This window comes from Cetorhinus maximus, chromosome 6 (genome assembly GCF_964194155.1).
Source record: "Cetorhinus maximus chromosome 6, sCetMax3.hap1.1, whole genome shotgun sequence".
In the NCBI taxonomy this organism is placed as follows: Eukaryota; Metazoa; Chordata; class Chondrichthyes; order Lamniformes; family Cetorhinidae; genus Cetorhinus; species Cetorhinus maximus.
This window is the reverse complement of record NC_135884.1, coordinates 31,171,036-31,189,547: the sequence shown is the minus strand read 5'-3', so window position 1 is coordinate 31,189,547 and position 18,512 is coordinate 31,171,036. Positions and strand designations below refer to the sequence as shown.

The following is an 18,512-nucleotide window of genomic DNA, read 5'->3' as shown; positions in this document are numbered from 1 at the left end:
ACAAATTCAGCAAAGTTCAGTTGAATTAATCATCATCTTCTAAATATGAGCAATCATTTGCAGTTAGCATAAATATGAATTGAACATACTATGTAACTAGCAGAATATTCTGTAAACAATAGCCAGTGTCTATAAAACTAAAGTACTAAGATATTTTTGAAATGTGTGGCAAGACTATAATTTGATAGCCTGTGTATTTTCTTCCAACATACCATACATTTGGCTTACAATTCTCCTGTAATTAACTGCAGATTATCTCTGAAGACCTGCAGTAATTATGCCACAAAACCCTTTAATACCCATCTCTGAATGTCATGATGCGGTGCTCTCCTTTGCCAATTTACTTATCACAGAAATCCACAAAGGATAAAACTGACTTTGAAAATTATGCCATGATTTTAATTGCATTTGTTACATAAAAATTGTGCTTCTGTTCAGGCAGTATTACCAATAAATATGTGCATGGCTTCTTGGCCTCACAAAATCTCCTAACAAAAAAATACAGGTGAACCAATGAAAGTATCAACCTTAACCAAATAAAGAAAAATTCAAACACAGTTTAGTGAGTAAATGAACCATGTGATGTGACATGTTACTGAGCCACAATAATCAGGAAGCACCAGGTTGACACCCTGAGTTAACTCATTTCAGTTTAGGTGCAAGTTGTAGCATTACAGTGTGGCTCGATACTGCAGACTAAAAGGGAAAAAACAGAAAATGCTGCAATCCTTATTGTCATCTGATGCTTGTGTTGGAAAGTGTGCATATATAAGTGTTCTGATGGCATGATAAGACTCAGCTGCAATGGTTAACATCAAAATTCAGTGAGCTCACACATGACAAATAGTCCCTTGGATAAGGTGCCAAAGGGCTTTTGGTGTTCTTGATTTGTAGCCTAACATAAGCCACTACCTAAAGGGAAAAGAAAGAAAATGGGAGAAAAGTCAGGGGAGAGGGCAGTTGGAGGGAGCAATATGGCACAGTTCTAGCTTCTGAATCAGGCAGCTATGATTGAAGTCCCACTCCAGATCTGATTACAGTCTCATTTAACAGTTTAATTTAGTACTGAGGAAGAGCACTCTGCATTTGGGAGGTGCTGTCTTTCAGATGAGGCCTGAAATTGATGCCATAATTGCCTGTTCATGTGGATGTAAAAGATATTGTGATACTATTTGAAGAAGATAATTCTGCTAAAATTCCTCCTTCAAAAAACACTATCAATAAAAAAAAGATTAAGTGATTATTTACTTAATTTGCAGTTTGTGGGGCATTCCACTGTTCAAATTGGAATCTGCATTTGCCTATATTAGAACCTTGACTGCACTTCAAAAATCCATTGATTGTAATTCAGTGGTAGTGCAGCACTTTGGGACATCCTGAGGACATAATAAGACACTATATAAATGCAAACTCTTTTTCGATTTTAAAATTAAGATAGAAGAGAATGATTATAAGGCTGTAATCTAATCTTAGGATCCATTCAAGTGTGAGTTTCATTATTTATGATGCCATCTAAATCCTAATTTCACTCCTGTTTTCCAATATGTTATAACTAGCTAATCAACTGAATTCTGGGAAATGAATATTGAGAACAAAAACAGCAATTTTTAAATGCATTATTAGCCTTAACAAGTAGTTTGCGATCTATATATTGTGCTATTTCTTTAAATTATTATTAATTCTTATATTGTGATCATTGTTGGCAAAGCCTTTGGTGCCTTGACTGAGGGGCTTGCTAGGCCACTTCAAAGGGTCGTTATGAATCAGCCACATTTTGTCGAACTGGAGCTACATACAGATCAGACCAAGTAAGAACAGTCATTTTATTTCCTTAAAGTACATTAAAGAACCTTTGAACTATAAAATCATAGAATGGTTATAGCAGAGAAGGAAACCATTTGGTCTATCAAGCCTGTGCTAGCTTTCTGCAAGAGCAACTCAACTAGACCTACTTTCCTACCCTTTCCCTTTAGCCCTTCAAATTTGTTTTGCATCAAGTGCTTATCCATTTGCGGTGTGATACCAGGTATGTAGCCCATACTTCCCTGAGATCGGCTGATCAAATCAAGCAGCATGTTCCTTCAGTTGTACATTATAGGCAGAGTACAGACCATACTCAACAAGCCCACGCTTGCAAAACCCAAAACAAAACGTCCACTGTTAGATGTGATTCAGTGATTGGGCAGCACTGTTTGAACAATCCTGAGTGTGCTAACAGCTACACTAACAACCAATTTAAGGTAATCAGTCGAGCTCGTAAGGTCACTTATTTATGCTTGTGACATACATTCATACACAGAAGCGCCACATATTTATATACAGGGACACATTCTCTGCAAACAAACACACATGTTCTAGCCTTGCACTTTTTTTGAATTATCTAGGAGCTTGGAGAACCTATTACTTTCTTCATGCCAACACCTTGGCCAATCAGTGTCTACTTGCCAATCAGCAACCTTTTCTCTTGCAGTATAAATTGTAGTGATTGTTTGAAATTTGGCATTCTTGCCTTTGTTCTGCTGAGTGCTTGACAAAAAGCTTCAGCAACATGTTTCCGTTTTCAGCAATGTCCAAGTTCTGTACTACCAAGTGACTTTATTGTTCTCATATGCTGTACAGCCTTTATCATCGCTAAACATTCATACAAACCAATGATGTGATAACTGCTGTTTCTCTAAACCAATCGATATTTTCATATCAACAATGTACATGTAACCTAAACATAACCTAAATTTTGGTTTGATAGCATATTTACATAGGTTAAATGATGTAGGTTTACTAACTTACCTCTTTGTTGTTTCTGTCTGCTTGTACTAAAGTGTCATTTATACACGGTTCCACATAATGAAGCTCTTCGTTGTACTGAGGAAGAAAAGGTAATGCCACTTAAGGTTTTATTAAAAAAATCCTGTATTTATGACTTTACTTGACTAGTGCAATTAAAACTATTATATATGAAAGCTTAGAATTAAATATCAATGTTTAAAATAAAATACATTGACCTTTAGAATTATGGATCTTTTGCAACATATTTATGTGTTTTTACACTAATTTACACACCAAGTGTGTCTTCTACTAATTTTAATTTTCTTTTCTGGATCTAGTTTTTTCAATTGTATTTTTGTTACGTTTGTATAAAGTAGTTCCACTGGAATTTAAGTAAATTTTCCTTTCCCTATCCAGAATCTTCCATCTTTAGATGTTGTCTTATAATTCTATATGGTTTCATCCTCTGTTACTTCTGCTGTTGTGCATTTTCTGTGACTACGTGAGGCCAAATAAGTGTTATCAGCACCAGATTGATCAGTTATGATCCAATTAATGAACAATTCAAGCCACTTGTCAGGAATAAATTCCCCTGGGCAATAATTTTACCAATCATGTCCAGTGGAATATTTGCTCAATTATCAAAGATGGAACCCTCACTTATCCCATATGCCTATGTAAGGAGATTAATTTTTTAAACCCATCCATCCTTCACTTTCCACAATCATTCATATATTTCATGCAGAAATGTTAGGGACTTTGTTGATTGGACTAGAATGTAAATCTCTGCTCTAATTCAAGTTGACACTGCCGGTACAGGGCTCCACTAAAGCCTATTACTCTCTATTATTTTGCCCAGGTGCCCAGTCCATGTATAGTGTCTCTATGCTATTCAATTGAGGTAGACATCATAACCAAAACTGGGTCCGTTGTCACCCAATGTCCGTATATTTGTACCTTCAAACAGAAGTCACTGGTTCGTGATCAAGAACCCTGAATTATTTTTTCTCCCTAGTCAAGGCGTGCTCAGGCCAAATGTAGCCTATATTGATCACAACCAAGGACATATTAAGCATTTAAACTGTAACATTTTGGTATATATATAGTTATATATGATCATATATGGTGGCATACACTGAAGCGCGCCTTTATCAACTGGGCCATTGGAAGGCTTTCCTATGTTCTTTCATTGTAAACATTAAGCAAATGTCCCAGTATTTGTAATTTTAAACAACTCCCAATAAGTCAAAAGTCTCACCTTATTTTGTTGGTTTTATTTAAATCTGTAAAGACTAAAAGTAAGGCTTGCCGTCAGCACTATTTAACTTCTGATCATTACATCGATGCAACCTGAGTTATATTGTGAATAAGGCAAAAATTCTTACTGCAATAATATTGAAAAAGTCATCATCTCCAAGTGTGTCCAGGATAGAAGAAACTGTTTGTTTGGCTATTGTCATGCGAAGTCCTTTCATACTTCCACTGACATCGACTAAAATTATAACATCTTTGGGTGAAGTGGCTGCCTGAATATACCTGCACAAAAAGAAAGGAAATTTTGCATCATAGGTCTCCAAAAAGACCTTAAAAAATACGAACAATAGCTGTAAACTATTACCTACCATTTGCGGTTTCTGCAGTCAAATGCAATTACTCCATTTTCATCTGGCTCCCATTTTATACCTATTTTCAAGGAATCAGGCAGTTTAACAAAATGATGTGAATCAGGAAAAATGCAAAAAAAAGTCAACATCTTTTGGTCTATATCTTTATGAAATTATACATTTTTAAATTTCTCTTTCATTGTTACAATATTATTTTCTATTAGAATGAGGTAATAATATAACTGCTGTCTGTCCATAATAGGACATGCTTTCTTGCTGTTGGCTGCTTTCCAAAGAGAAACGAATGAATTCATTGTGCTTGGCTAACAAAGCATCATTAACCTGGAGGATGTAAGTGTACACTGAAGGTTGGGAGACATGGCAGAGGTTGCTTGAAAGGAACTGGCCACGTAAAAATTCAATGCGCTCTAACTTTGACAGCCACAGATTTTCTACCATGTCCTGGAAACAGTTGCTATATAATGTGGAATTCTGTGACAGCCATCTTCAGGAGTCTTAGGGGGATATTTTCTATATGGGAGCTAATGAGTGTGATATCGGCAATGAGCCTAATTTGGCACTCAGGAGACCCAAACCAGTTTCAGGGTCAGCCTCATTAGCATTTTGTATACTGGAGCAACACCGAAAGTAGAAGTAGGATGTCTATCTGTATATTTAAACAGCCTCCTGCCTGTTTTGGGCGCCAGTGCCAGAGACCCACTTAAAGACCTGTCTAAAAATATATTCGGGCAGGAAAATGGGTGCACAAAATCCACACCAGGTTTTCTTCTTCTTGTGGTCAGCAGTTGACAATTCCCTCTTACTCTCTGCATAAAGTGTTTCCACACACATCCAGATATGAGAACCTTACTGAATACATGGGTAGCAAATTAAGGCTTGGTCCTAATGGGGTATCTGTGGAGCATTTCTACACATCTGACAACCCTCCATTGACCAGATAAACGTTCCAGGGTTTAGATGTTTCAGGCAGGATAAAGAGGGATGTAGAAGAGGTGGGGGAGTTGCACAGCTGGTTAAGGGGAATATCACAGCTGTACGACAGGAGGACACCTCTGTGGGCTCATGCAGCGAGGCAATATGGGTAGAGCTCCGGAATAGGAAGGGTGCAGTCACAATGTTGGCGGTTTACTATAGGCCTCCCAATTGCCGGTGGGAGATTGAGGAACAGTTATGTAGGCAGATTTTGGAAAGATGTAAAAGCAATAAGGTTGTTGTGGTGGGTGATTTTAACTTTCCCTATATTGACTGGGAATCATGTAGTGCTAGGGGTTTGGATGGTGCAGAATTTGTAAGGTGCATCCAGGAGGGCTTCCTGAGACAATATGTAGATAGTCCAACTAGGGAAGGGGCAATACTGGACCTGGTATTAGGGAATGAACCCGGCCAGGTGGTCGAAGTTTCAGTAGGGGAGCACTTCAGGAAAAGTGACCATAATTCAGTAAGTTTCAAGGTACTGGTGGATAAGGGTAACAGGAGTCCTCGGGTTAAGGTTCTTAATTGGGGGAAGGCTAATTATAACAATATTAGGCAGGAACTGAGGAATCTAGACTGGAGGCGGATGTTTGAGGGCAAATCAACAACTGACATGTGGGGGGCTTTCAAACGTCAGTTGATAAGAATTCAGGACTGGCATGTTCCTGCTAGGATGAAGGATAAGCATGGCAAGTTTCAGGAACCTTGGATAACGAAGGATATTGTGAGATTAGTCAAAAAGAAAAGGGAATATTCGTAAGGGCTAGAAGGCTGGGAACAGATGAAGCCCGTGGAGAATGTAAAGAAAGTAAGAAGAAACTTAAGCAAGGAGTCAGGAGGGCTAAAAGGGGTCATGAAAAGTCACTGGCAACCAGGATTAAGGAAAATCCCAAGGCCTTTTATACATATGTAAAAAGCAAGAGGGTAGCCAGGGAAAGGGTAGGCCCACTCAGGGACAGAGGTGGGAATCTGTGTGTGGAGCCAGAGGAAATGGGAGAGATACTAAATGAATACTTCTCATCAGTATTCACCAAAGAGAAGGACTTAGTGATCGATTTGTCTAGGGAAGAGTGTGTAGATAGCCTGGATCATGTTGAGATCAAAAAAGAGGAGATGTTAGGCGTCTTGAAGAATATTAAGGTGGATAAGTCCCCAGGGCCAGATCTGAGGGAGGCAAGGGAGGAGATTGCTGGGGCCTTGACAGAAATCTTTGTATCCTCACTGGCTACAGGTGAGGTCCCAGAGGACTGGAGAATGGCCAATGTTGTTCCATTGTTTAAGAAGGGTAGCAGGGATAATCCAGGAAATTACAGGCTGGTGAGCCTTACGTCAGTGGTAGGGAAATTATTGGAGAAGATTCTTCGTGACAGGATTTACTACTATTTGGAAGCAAATGGGCATATTAGTGAGAGGCAGCATGGTTTTGTGAAGGGGAGGTCGTGTCTCACTAACTTGATCGAGTTTTTCGAGCAAGTGACAAAGATGATTGATGATGGGAGGGCAGTGGATGTTATATACATGGATTTCAGTAAGGCCTTTGACAAGGTCCCTCATGGCAGACTGGTACAGAAGGTAAAGTCGCACAGGATCAGAGGCGAGCTGGCAAGATGGATACAGAATTGGCTTGGTCATAGAAGACAGAGGGTAGCAGTGGAAGGGTGCTTTTCTGAATGGAGAGCTGTGACTAGTGGAGTTCCGCAGGGATCAGTGCTGGGACCTTTGCTGTTTGTAGTATACATAAATGATTTGGAGGAAAATGTAACTGGGCTAATTAGTAAGTTTGCAGACGACACTAAGGTTGGAAGAGTTGCAGATAGTGAAGAGGATTGTCAAACGGGATATAGATCGGTTGGAGACTTGGGCGGAGAAATGGCAGATGGAGTTTAATCCGGACAAATGCGAGGTAATGCATTTTGGAAGGTCTAATACAGGCAGGAATTATACAGTAAATGGCAGTACCCTTAAGTGCATTGACAGGCAGAGGGATCTGGGTGTACAGGTCCACAGGTCACTGAAAGTGGCAACGCAGGTGGATAAGGTAGTCAGGAAAGCATATGGCATGCTTGCCTTCATTGGCAGGGGTATTGAGTATAAAAGCTGGGAAGTCATGCCTTGGTTAGGCCACACTTGGAATATTGCGTGCAATTCTGGTCGCCAAATTACCAGAAGGATATGGAGGTGTTGGAGAGGGTGCAGAGGAGGTTTACCAGGATGCTGCCTGGTCTGGAGGTGATTAGCTATGAGGAGAGGTTGGAGAAACTCGGATTGTTCTCACTAGAGCGACGGAGATTGAGAGGCGACTTGATAGAAGTTTACAAAGTTATGAGTGGCATGGACAGAGTAGATAGTCAGAAGCTTTTTCCCAGGGTGGAAGAGTCAATTACTAGGGGACATAGATTTAAGGTGAGAGGAGAAAACTATAGAGGAGATGTGCAGGGCAAGTTTTTTTATGCAGAGGGTAGTGAGTGTCTGGAATTCGCTGCCAGAGGAGGTGGTGGAAGCAGGTACGATAGTGGTGTTTAAGAGGAAGCTTGACAAATACATGAATAGGATGGGAATAGAGGGATACGGATCCCGGAAGTGCAAAGTGTTTTAGTTGATGGGCAATATGATCGGCGCAGGCTTGGAGGGCCGAAGGGCCTGTTCCTGTGCTGTACTTTTCTTTGTTCTTTGTTCTTTGACCTTCACCCTCCTCCAGAAACTAAAAACATATTTATGCTTGTAATTATAACCATAATGCCTCTCAAATCAACACACTTGAACTGTTTGCTCCTTAAACAGGAATAAGTGGTAGACGCAGTGCAGAGAAGCTCTCAGTGGGATTCAAGAAGAAGTTCCCTAATCTGCCTTCGTCCAGCAGCAGCAATGAAGCATAGGGATTGTTATTTTTATTCATTCACAGGATGTGGGCTTCGCTGGCTGGGCCAGCATTTATTGCCCATCCCTAGTTGTCCTTGAGAAGGTGGTGATGAGCTGCCTTCTTGAACTGCCTCAGGTCCATGTGGTGTAGGTACACCCACAGTGCTGTTAGGAAGGGAGTTCCAGGAATTTGACCCAGCAATAGTCAAGGAACAGCAATATATTTCCAAGTCAGGATGGTGAGTCACTTGGAGCGGAATTTCCAGGTAGTGGTGTTCCCATCTGTCTCTGCCCTTACCCTTCTAGATGGTAGTGGTTAGGGGTTTGGAAGGCACTGTTGAAGGAGCCTTGGCAAATTCCTGCAGTGCATCTTATAGATGGTACACACTGCTGCTACTGTGCATTGGTGGTGGAGGGAGTGAATGTTTGTGGATGTGGTGCCAATCAAGTGGGCTGCTTTGTTCTGGACAGTGTCAAGCTTCTTGAGTATTGTGGGAGCTGCACACATCCAGGCAAATGGAGAGTATTCCATCACACTCCTGCCTTGTAGATGGTCGACAGGCTTTGGGGAGTCAGGAGGTGAGTTATTCGTCGCATAATTCCTAGCCTCTGACCTGCTCTTGTAGCCACAGTATTTATATGGCTGGTCCAGTTCAGTTTCTGGTCAATGGTAACCCCCAGGATATTGATAGTGGGGGATTCAGTGATGGTAATGCCATTGAACATCAAGGGGCGATGGTTGGGTTCTCTCTTGTTCGAGATGGTCATTGCTTGACACTAGTGTGCTGCGAATGTTACTTGCCAGTGGAGAGTTTTCCCCCTGATTCCCATTGACTCCAGTTTTGCAAGGGCTCCTTGATGCCACATTCTGTCAAATGCGGCCTTGATGTCAAGGGCAGTCACTCCCACCTCACCTTGGGAGTTCAGCTCTTTTGTCCATGTCTGAACCAAGGCTGTAATGAGGTCGGGAGCTGAGTGGCCCATGTGGAACCCAAGCTGGGTGTCAGTGAGCAGGTTATTACTAAGCAAGTGCCACTTGATAGCACTGTTGATGACCCCTTCCATTACTTTACTGATGATCGAGAGTAGACTGATGTGGCTTTAATTGGCTGGGTTGGATTTGTCCTGCTTTTTGTGTACAGGACATATCCACATAGCTGGGTAGATACTGTAGCTGTACTGGGACAGCTTGGCTAGGGGCGCAGTAAGTTCTGGAGCACAAGTCTTCAGTACTATTGCCAGAATATTCTCAGGGCCCATGGCCTTTTCAGTATCCAGTGCCTTCAGCTGTTGCTTGATATCACGTGGAGTGAATCAAATTGGCTGAAGACTGGCATCTGTGACGCTGGGGACCTGAGGAGGAGGCCGAAATGGATCATCCACTCGGCACTTCTGGCTGAAGATTGTAGCAAATGCTTGAGCCTTATCTTTTGCACTGATGTGCTGGGATCCTCCATCATTGAGGATGGGGATATTTGTGGAGCCGCCTCCTCCAGTGAGTTGTTTAATTATCCACCACCATTCACAACTGGATGTGTCAGGACTGTAGAGCTTAGATCTGATCCATTGGTTATGGGATCACTTAGCTCTGTCTATCACTTGCTGCTTATGCTGTTTGGAACACAAGTAGTCCTGTGTTATAGCTTCACCAGGTTGACACCTCATTTTTAGGTATGCCTGGTGCTGCTCTTGGCATGCCCTCTTGCACTCTTCATTGAAACAGGGTTGTTCCCCTGGCTTGATGGTAATGGTAGAGTGGGGGATATGCTGGGCCATGAGGTTACAGATTGTGTTCAAGTACAATTCTGCTGCTACTGATGGCCCACGGTGCCTCATGGATGCCCAGTCTTGAGTTGGTAGATTTGTTCGAAATCTATCCCATTTAGCATGGTGGTAGTGCCACATAACACGATGGAGGGTATCCTCAATGTGAAGACGGGACTTTGTCTCCGCAAGGACTCTGCGGTGGTCACTCCTACCGAAACTGTCATGGACAGATGCATCTGCGGCAAGCAGGTTGGTGAGGATGAGGTCAAGTATGTTTTTCCCTCTTGTTGGTTCCTTCACCATCTGCTGCAGATCCAGCCTAGCAGCTATGTCCTTTAGGACTCGGCCAGCTCGGTCAGTAGTGGTGCTTCTGAGCCACTCTTGGTGATGGGCATTGAAGCCCCCTACCCAGTGTACATTCTGCACCCCTGCCACCCTAGTGCTTCCTCCAAGTGATGTTCAACATGGAGGAGCACTGATTCATCAGCTGAGGGAGGGCGGTACAGGGTAATCAGCAGGCAGTTTCCTTGCCCATGTTTGACCTGATGCCATGAGACTTCATAGGGTCTGGAATCGATGTTATGGACTCCCAGGGCAATTCCCTCCTGACTGCATACCACTGTGCCGCCACCTCTACTGGGTCTGTCCTGCCAGTAGGACAGGACATACCCAGGGATGGTGATAGTGGATGGTAGAGTCTGGGACATTGTCTGCAAGGTATGATTCCGTGTGGACTATGTCAGGCTGTTGCTCTCCCAATTTTGGCCCTAGCCTCCAGATGTTAGTAAGGAGGACTTAGCAGGGTCAACAGGGCTGAGATTTGCCATTGTCGTTTCCAGTGCCTCGGTCGATGTTGGGTGGTCCATCCGGTTTTGTTCCTTTTTTCTGACTTTGTAGCGGTTTGTTACAATTGAGTGGCTTGCTAGGCTATTTCAGAGGGCATTTAAGAGTCACATGTAGGCCAGACTAGATAAGGACGGCAGATTTCCTTTCCTAGTGAACCAGATGGGTTTTTACAACATTGATTTCACAGTCATCACTAGACTTTTAATTCCAGATTTTTAAATTGCATTTAAATTCCACCATCTGCCACGGCGGGATTCAAACCCAGGTCCCAAGAGCATTACCCTGGGGACCAGAGTAGTCCAGCAACAATACCACTACGCCATCGCTTCCCGTTCGAGATTATGGAGATAATTTTAACCTGTTGAATTCAATTGTGGGTAAAATTGTGCAGTGTAAAATGAACAGATGATCTGGTCCTATTAATTTCCCACTGGGGACATCACATTAAAATTACCCTTAGTGACTTACAAACAGGTACACTAAAAAACAGCAATGTAGGCTTACGCACAACCACTGAACTGAAGGGAACAGGCTCCCCTGAGTACTAATTTTATTCGAACAGTTAACCTGCGGAGTGCTATTCACACACTCCATTTGCATTATGATGACTGCAATGGTATTATATGTATTATATCTAATCCATTAGTTCTGTCTGTCTCTTGACTGATTAGTTTTCAATGTAATGAAAGTTTGGCATTTCTTGATGCGATGTGATATGCAATCAGCATCTGTGTGCATCAAAGAAACCTGAAAATCTTGAATGTTGTCAAAAGTCGGGTTCAATATACTAAAACCAAAGTGAATTGTTAATCTAACCTGCCAAAGTGTTCTTCTTAAACAAGCAAAAGAACAAAGGCTATGCAAGCATCAAACAGGAAATTTAAAGCCAAGTGAGTGTCAGGTGAGACACTGAGTTAAATCACAAGCAAAACTAAATATTACAGAAGTGAATGTTGCTTCAGCTCATGCAACAAAATTTCATTTTTCCATGGCTGACGAATAGTCAAGTTGAAAAGGTATTGGGATGATATTGTATCATGTCAGGACTAGCAGATACAGCAGAAATTAGATGAATAAGGGCACTGCATGGGGGATAAAGCAGATATTATTCTCACATCATTCAACCTGACAAAACGATAGAAGTGAAAAGCATGACAGAGTGATGGCAAAATTTGATGGGCACTTCACTATCATTAAATTGTCACTGCTTAAAGTGAGTGATCCATCCTTAACTCCACAAACTGAAGCAGTGGTAGAAGCAATCAAACTCAGGGGAGAAATTATGTACTATCAGCAACAAGATGTTGAGCACTGCCATATAGCAAAGATAACTGCCCAAATGCCAAATGTCCCAAATGGGGCAAAGACGGATATTTCACAGAGATGTATTTGGTTTAACCAAAAGATATACGTATCAAAAGAAAATGGTTATTTTATGTATAAGAGGAAATTGTCCTGAAAATCAGCAGACTTTGTAAGGCACTTTCAACATAAGTCTGGCAGGAGTGCAGCAGAGGGCCTGTAAATTAGGCCAGAAGCCAGTTGCACTGAATCCCAGCTAGCTTTGCTTTTCATGGCACCTGGTTTGGCACAGAACTTCTGTCCATCACAAACACAGAGAAAGAGACTCATAAACTTGGAGTTTTCTCCCCCAGCCTGGGATCACGTGGGCAGTTGGTAAAGTTGGTTAAATGAGGTATAAAAGACTCCCAGCTGGTGTAAAAAGGACCCATCTAGGTTTCCAGCCCAAGGTTTTGCTTATACTTTGAAGACTGAAGCAGGACCAGTTCAGGAATTAGTTCTCTCTGCAGGAGGGATACAACCACATATTTAAGCAGTGGGCCTTCACCAAAACACAACCGGTCTGGCAGCTAGCCTCTTTGAATCAGAGGGTTGTGGGTTCATGTCCCACTCCCGGAAACCAAGAACTGTGATTGTACTCGAAAGAGTTGCAATCTGTGACTGTTGATAACTCGAAAGAGTTTCAGCAGAGATTTATAGCAGGCGGAATCCAACAATTACCGGAATTTATTGCCCATGAGTATTTGGGTCCAATATTTCAAAATGAACTATTTAGTTCTCTGTTGGAAATAAGAAAAATGGAAGATAGGGATAATTGGAATAAAGACATCACGGTTGGCAACTTTATGCTTGACCTCAGTAAACCAAAACCATAGCATTGGAGTACAACAGAACAGAGCTAAAGAAGAAAGGGTTTGAAACATTACCTATTAAACTGATATTTTTCACCAATCATAAAGGCTAGTCAAACAAAAACTACTACTCATTGAGTAGAAGTTTATGTTTAAAACTGCAAGCGATGAATCTTTGCAATAAACTGATTCTTGGTAAGAAAGTTTGTGTGGAAGTTAAGTCTGGTAAAAAAATGTCAACTTTATGGTAGTGATTGATAGGATAAATTCCAATCAGGGTTTTCATACGCATTGATCCCAAAGACTTAACAAAGCAATCATAAGGGAACACTTAGGCAAAGATTGAAGACATTGCACATAAACTTGCTGATATGTGAGTTTCCTCCGTCCTTGATGCAAAGTCAGGATATTGGTAAGTAGCTCTTGATGAGAAAAGTAGGAGGTTGATAATGTTTAATACCCTGTTTGGATGATTGAGACTTACATGCTTGCCATTTTGAATGTCATCAGCACAGAAAGTATTCCAGGAAATAGTCCATGAAGACCTAGATTGAGTCAAGGTGCTATTCAATGATATAAAGTTCAGGAATATACACAATGACACACAGGACAAAAAATTCAAAGCACTATTAAATATGGGGTAGGAATCTGCATTGAATGTCAATAAGAATAAACGCAAGTCTGTTTCAGCAGTATTGCATTTGGTACAGACTTGAACCAGATTCTTAAAAGGTTGAAAATGTTTGAAGTATGAGGTCCCAAAGAAAGAAAAGAACTTGGTATGATCAGGGTATGTTCAACTATTTTATGGAGTTTTCCCAAGGTGTTGGAATCTAGGCAATCAAATCAACAAGTTGGGGCGGCAAACAAGCAAAATCCTGCGCCTGAAATGAAAACAGATAATTCTGGAAATACTCAGGCAGCGCCTTTGGATATAAGGGTAGGGTTAATATTCTGATGAAAGATCGCCAATATAAAATGACAACCCTATCTTCATCTCTGTGGAAGCTGCCTGACCAACTGAGAGATATCTGCATTTTCTAATCAAAATGAGTATACTTTACAAATGACATTCCAACTTTGATTCACCATTTGAAGAAAGAAAGCAACTGATCACAAGATCTCCAGAACCACTGTTGTAGTATTTTAACACTGAAAAGCTCATCATACACCAGGTTAATGCACCACAGGGCAGGTTAGGCAGAGTGATCCTTCAAGATAACAAACTGTGTCTTAGATTCCATACATACTGATAGAAGTACAAAACAATTAGTTGCAAGTAGACACGTTAGCTACTGTGAATGCTGCAAAAATTTCTATGGGCTCAATTTAATGGCCATGGCAGTGGTCCCATCCATAGGCTAGAAAGCTGGTAGCAGCCCCACTGCGGCCATTTTTGGAAGCCCCAATGGGATTAAATATCAATCAAGCTGTCTGCCGTTGGGGTTTCCGTGCCTTTAAAGGCAAAGAGCCTGCCTCAAAAGCTGTCATTCAATCAGAGGGCCAGCACAGTCCCAGCAGTGCCACCACGAGCTTTGGCCACTGCTGGGACTGCAGCTGATCACAGAGCAGGAACATCGATGGAGCAAGTAAGTGGGTCAGGCTTATTAAGGCCAGTCAGGCAGGCCCCAGCGAAGGGAAGCTTCATTATGGAGAACAGAGGACGATCTTTCAGTGAGGACCATTCTTGCCGCTGGGAGGCAGCAGGCGGGGATGTCCTTGACATTCTCTGTCCCTGATTTAATTGGAGGGAGACGGGAAGATTATGAGCATTCCACCAACCCCCCCCCCACCCCCCCCCCCAACCCCCCTATCTTGCCTCCCAATTCTGCAGCTCCCCACTGCCTTCCAGCCCATTCAGGGACCTGAGTGGGGAATTAAATTTAGGGTCAGATTGCAAGTGAACACAAAAACATGATTGAGATCATCATTGTAACCATAAAGTATTCCAAAAGTATTATTTGAATGTTCAATACACGAGGGAAAGAAATTCCAAACAAAAACAAAGAAAGAAATGTGTGAAAGAAATCCCGGTTGTAGACTCAGGTTGTAGTTATTCTCTGAGTGGTGATATTCTGATAGGCTGGGATGTCCATATCCTGCCCTGACACTGCTAGAATCCTGGCACAGGTTCCTGGGTTAGGGTTCATCCAGTTTGTACAATATGCTCTGAACAGGATTCCAGCCACCAAGAGGGAGCCTATATTGTTAGGTCACAAACATCCCAGTGGTAAAATGCGACCACCGGAACAGAGGGAGAAAAAATTGTTTCAAGACCCAACACCACCATTGGCAGAACTTAAGATTATTATTACTACAACCTGGTGCCGACTGTCACCTTCCCCACAGCAGCCCCAAGAATTAGTAGTAATTGGGGTGGATAGCAGGGAAATCCACTGTGGGCCGGAGCCTCGCCACCTTTTGTATGCAACAGGTGGAAATGGTTAAATCTTAATTGCCTTCTAAAGTAGTCTAGCAAGCAACTCAGTTGTATAACAATGCCACAAAATCATGGAACTTCCTTACTAAAAGTATTGAGGGGACACTTTCACTGCACAGACAGTTACATGCAAAGAAGGTGCTCTACAATCTTCTTAGGGCAACTAGAAGTATTTAATAAATGCCTGCCTTGCCAGCAAAGCCCACATTATTGAATGCATATTTTAAAATGCCCACCCACTTTAGTGGGATTTCTGACAAGCCTCCAGAGGCCTATTTAAGCTGAGAACTCTGAAAAGTTGTATTCACTTCACTGATGCTGCTGTCTTTTAATGCTGCAAACTGAAAAATAAGTTGGAAGCCAGGCCTCCAAGTTTTCCAAAGACTCACTGGAGGCCCTTTTTTCAGGAGTGAGGGTGAGGAGTGAAGTTTTCTCTCCCACCAATGTCATGAAGAAACCAAAAATGTATGTTTACCATGCTTGGAGAGAGCGGCAGAGATTGCCTGCTTGAAGATCACTCCCAGAACCTGGATTCAATGTAAGAAACATTTCAATGGCCTGACAAAAGCAGTAAGGGTGAGTATAGCTCTTAATTTCTCCAACTTTCAGTAGCAACTGGCACCAGTATTCCACCACCCCCAACACACCAACCCCACGCCACCCCACCCCACCCATCCTCACCCAGCCTCCCTCCAACTCGCCACAACACTTGAACAACTCTGCAGTCAAACTAGCAAGAGTCACTCTAGATGGATTTGAATGTTTATGCCCTGCTTCTGATCACAGTGAGCAGTGCAATTTGCGGTATAAATTCAGCATCATATTTAAGAGATTCAGTAGTGGAACATTGCATTCCCTAACAATGCGTGAATTAAAGCTGTTTCATGAATGGGAAAGACCTTGAATTCTGGTCCACGGTTTTTTTTGTACAGGTGATAGAAAATTAGAACATAACATACACCCAACCCTGAGCAAGATCTTCTCCAGGAATGTGTGAATTGGCTGATCTATAGATCTTAGCTCACCGTAATAGAGGGAGTCAGCACCCATGTGCAGCTGCACTGCAGGTGCTGAACTTCACATTACTGGGTCCTAAGTTAACAAAGGCAAAGTTAGTGGCCTGGAAATTTAATAAAATCTTTCTATGAGTTTGCAAAAGACATGAATCTTTCATTTTAACTAAATCCAAACAGTAAAGTTAAATGAAAACATAAATATTGTTCTACTTGGTGTTCTGTAGACATTGCGTAATTGAGTAATTTGTTTCATACCTGGATACTGTCTGAAGAATCCATTGGCACTCCCAAAGTATTGCCATAGAAGAGAAGGATCACGGTCAAAATTGTCAACAAAAATTTTGTTTAATGCTTCAGACCAGGAAACTCCATTTACTATAGCAGGGTCTGTAAAATAAGAAAGAAAAATTGCCTTTGTCTTGTACATAAAATAGCATTTCCCACAAAATTCACATCTTTACAAGAGAGTTTCCAATTTCATTTTAACTTTAAGGGAGGACGGTGGATGAAGTTATTGGCAGATTGAAGTAGATAAATGTAGGGTGAGTCACCCTGGCAGATCAAAAGCACCACCAAAACAGGTTTGTGTGTAGATCCTGCCTTGCTCTTTCAGACAGGTTATGATGCATGACATGGATTGACCTATAATAGAGGATACAAAGAACTTAATAAGTTGGCCAAAATAATACAAAAAAGAGTAAAATAAAATAGAATTTTTAAACATCTTAGAAGCATAGGAAGCTTCGCAAATTTATGTAATGAGGGCCAGAATCTTCCGTTCTGGAGTCTAAGTTCAGTGGCAGGCGCAGAAATGGGAATGATTCCCACTTTGAGGCAGATGGCTGACCACACACAATCTTGCACTGTTCAGCTCATTACATATACATCCACGAGGAGCTCGCCAATCAGGGTGGGCAGGATGTTGCCATCCCAACTGTTACCTCATGGGGTCAAAGGTTCAGGTGCCATTTTTAAGGATACCCAGATTGCCACTCATTCACTGTAAGCCAGGAGCTCTGGATTCTGCCAAGACCAGGGTGTCACAGACCAGCCAATGTGTGGCCCCATGATTCAGCCAAGCCTCCTTGGGGATTCTCCCCCAGGCCATCCAGGAAAGACGGGAGGTGCTGTTTCCCAGGCATGGCAGTAGGGGGTCCTCCCTGACCATGGTGGCCTGGGTGGAGGTTGCAGCAGAGGTTAGTGACTGTGGGGCCCACCAAAGAACTGCCCAGAAGTGCAGGAAGAGGATGAATGATCTGCTGTGCTCTGTAAACTGACACTCATAAGGGCATCAGGTGGTCTTAGTGTGTGAGTGCACAGGGATGTCAGACAGGAGTTTGGGTTGCAGGACTCAGCAGCAGATGGGACATATGCATGGAATGTGTGGCAGCCACTTCATACTCTCAATGTTCTACCAGTTGCAGGACATCCTGCTTGTTAATAACTCATGGGGGAGGGCTCAGGAGCTGCCATAGACGTGCATGCTCCTTAACTGCTCTAGCACCCATTGGGATGACAATCAATCTTTGTCTGTCTGCAGGACAAGAACTCGCCCAACAGGCAGGAGCGGGTGAAGACCAGAGGGGGCATTTCAGACATTAGAGACCTCACCCCTTTTGAGGAGCAGGCTGCAGAGATAGCTGGGGAGGAGCAGGACCATGCCTGTGCTAAAGGCTAGATAGGACTCCCCCAGAAAGCCAGTGAGGATGCCTCCAGTCTGCAGTTGTCAGATGCACCCACAGGGTTACACGTTGTTTTATTTAAGGAGCCTGCTTAGGCACCCATTAAATCTTTTCCCCATTCCAGATACCGGCAAGAAAAGCGGGAAGACCCACAATGGAGCCCAGTACAGAACCAGCTCCAACCCCACCTCTGTGTGAGTGGCAAGGAACACTGTAGATGCAGTTTTAGGGCTGAGAGAGTGAAGCTCTACACTGTCTTCTTAACAATACAAAACCAGAAGCTTCCCTACATGTTTGGAGAAAGTTGTAATGGACATGCCCAATCGTTACCGGCTGTTCTTGGTGATTTGTGATTTTGAGATAACATGCAAGTGAAGGCTGCAAGT

The 18,512-nt window shown here is 42.4% G+C and overlaps 1 protein-coding gene across 1 annotated transcript in view; it reads right to left on the bottom strand.

The window, feature by feature from the left end:
- cacna2d3a (calcium channel, voltage-dependent, alpha 2/delta subunit 3a) overlaps positions 1 to 18,512 on the bottom strand; it is a 1,007,885-nt gene that overhangs the window by 548,018 nt on the left and 441,355 nt on the right. The window contains exons 6-9 of the mRNA XM_078543510.1: positions 16,700 to 16,831; positions 4,389 to 4,449; positions 4,152 to 4,302; positions 2,788 to 2,862 (exon numbers count right to left, since the gene is read on the bottom strand). Coding sequence (XP_078399636.1) covers positions 2,788 to 2,862; positions 4,152 to 4,302; positions 4,389 to 4,449; positions 16,700 to 16,831 — 419 coding nt within the window. The remainder of the gene's footprint in view (positions 1 to 2,787; positions 2,863 to 4,151; positions 4,303 to 4,388; positions 4,450 to 16,699; positions 16,832 to 18,512) is intronic.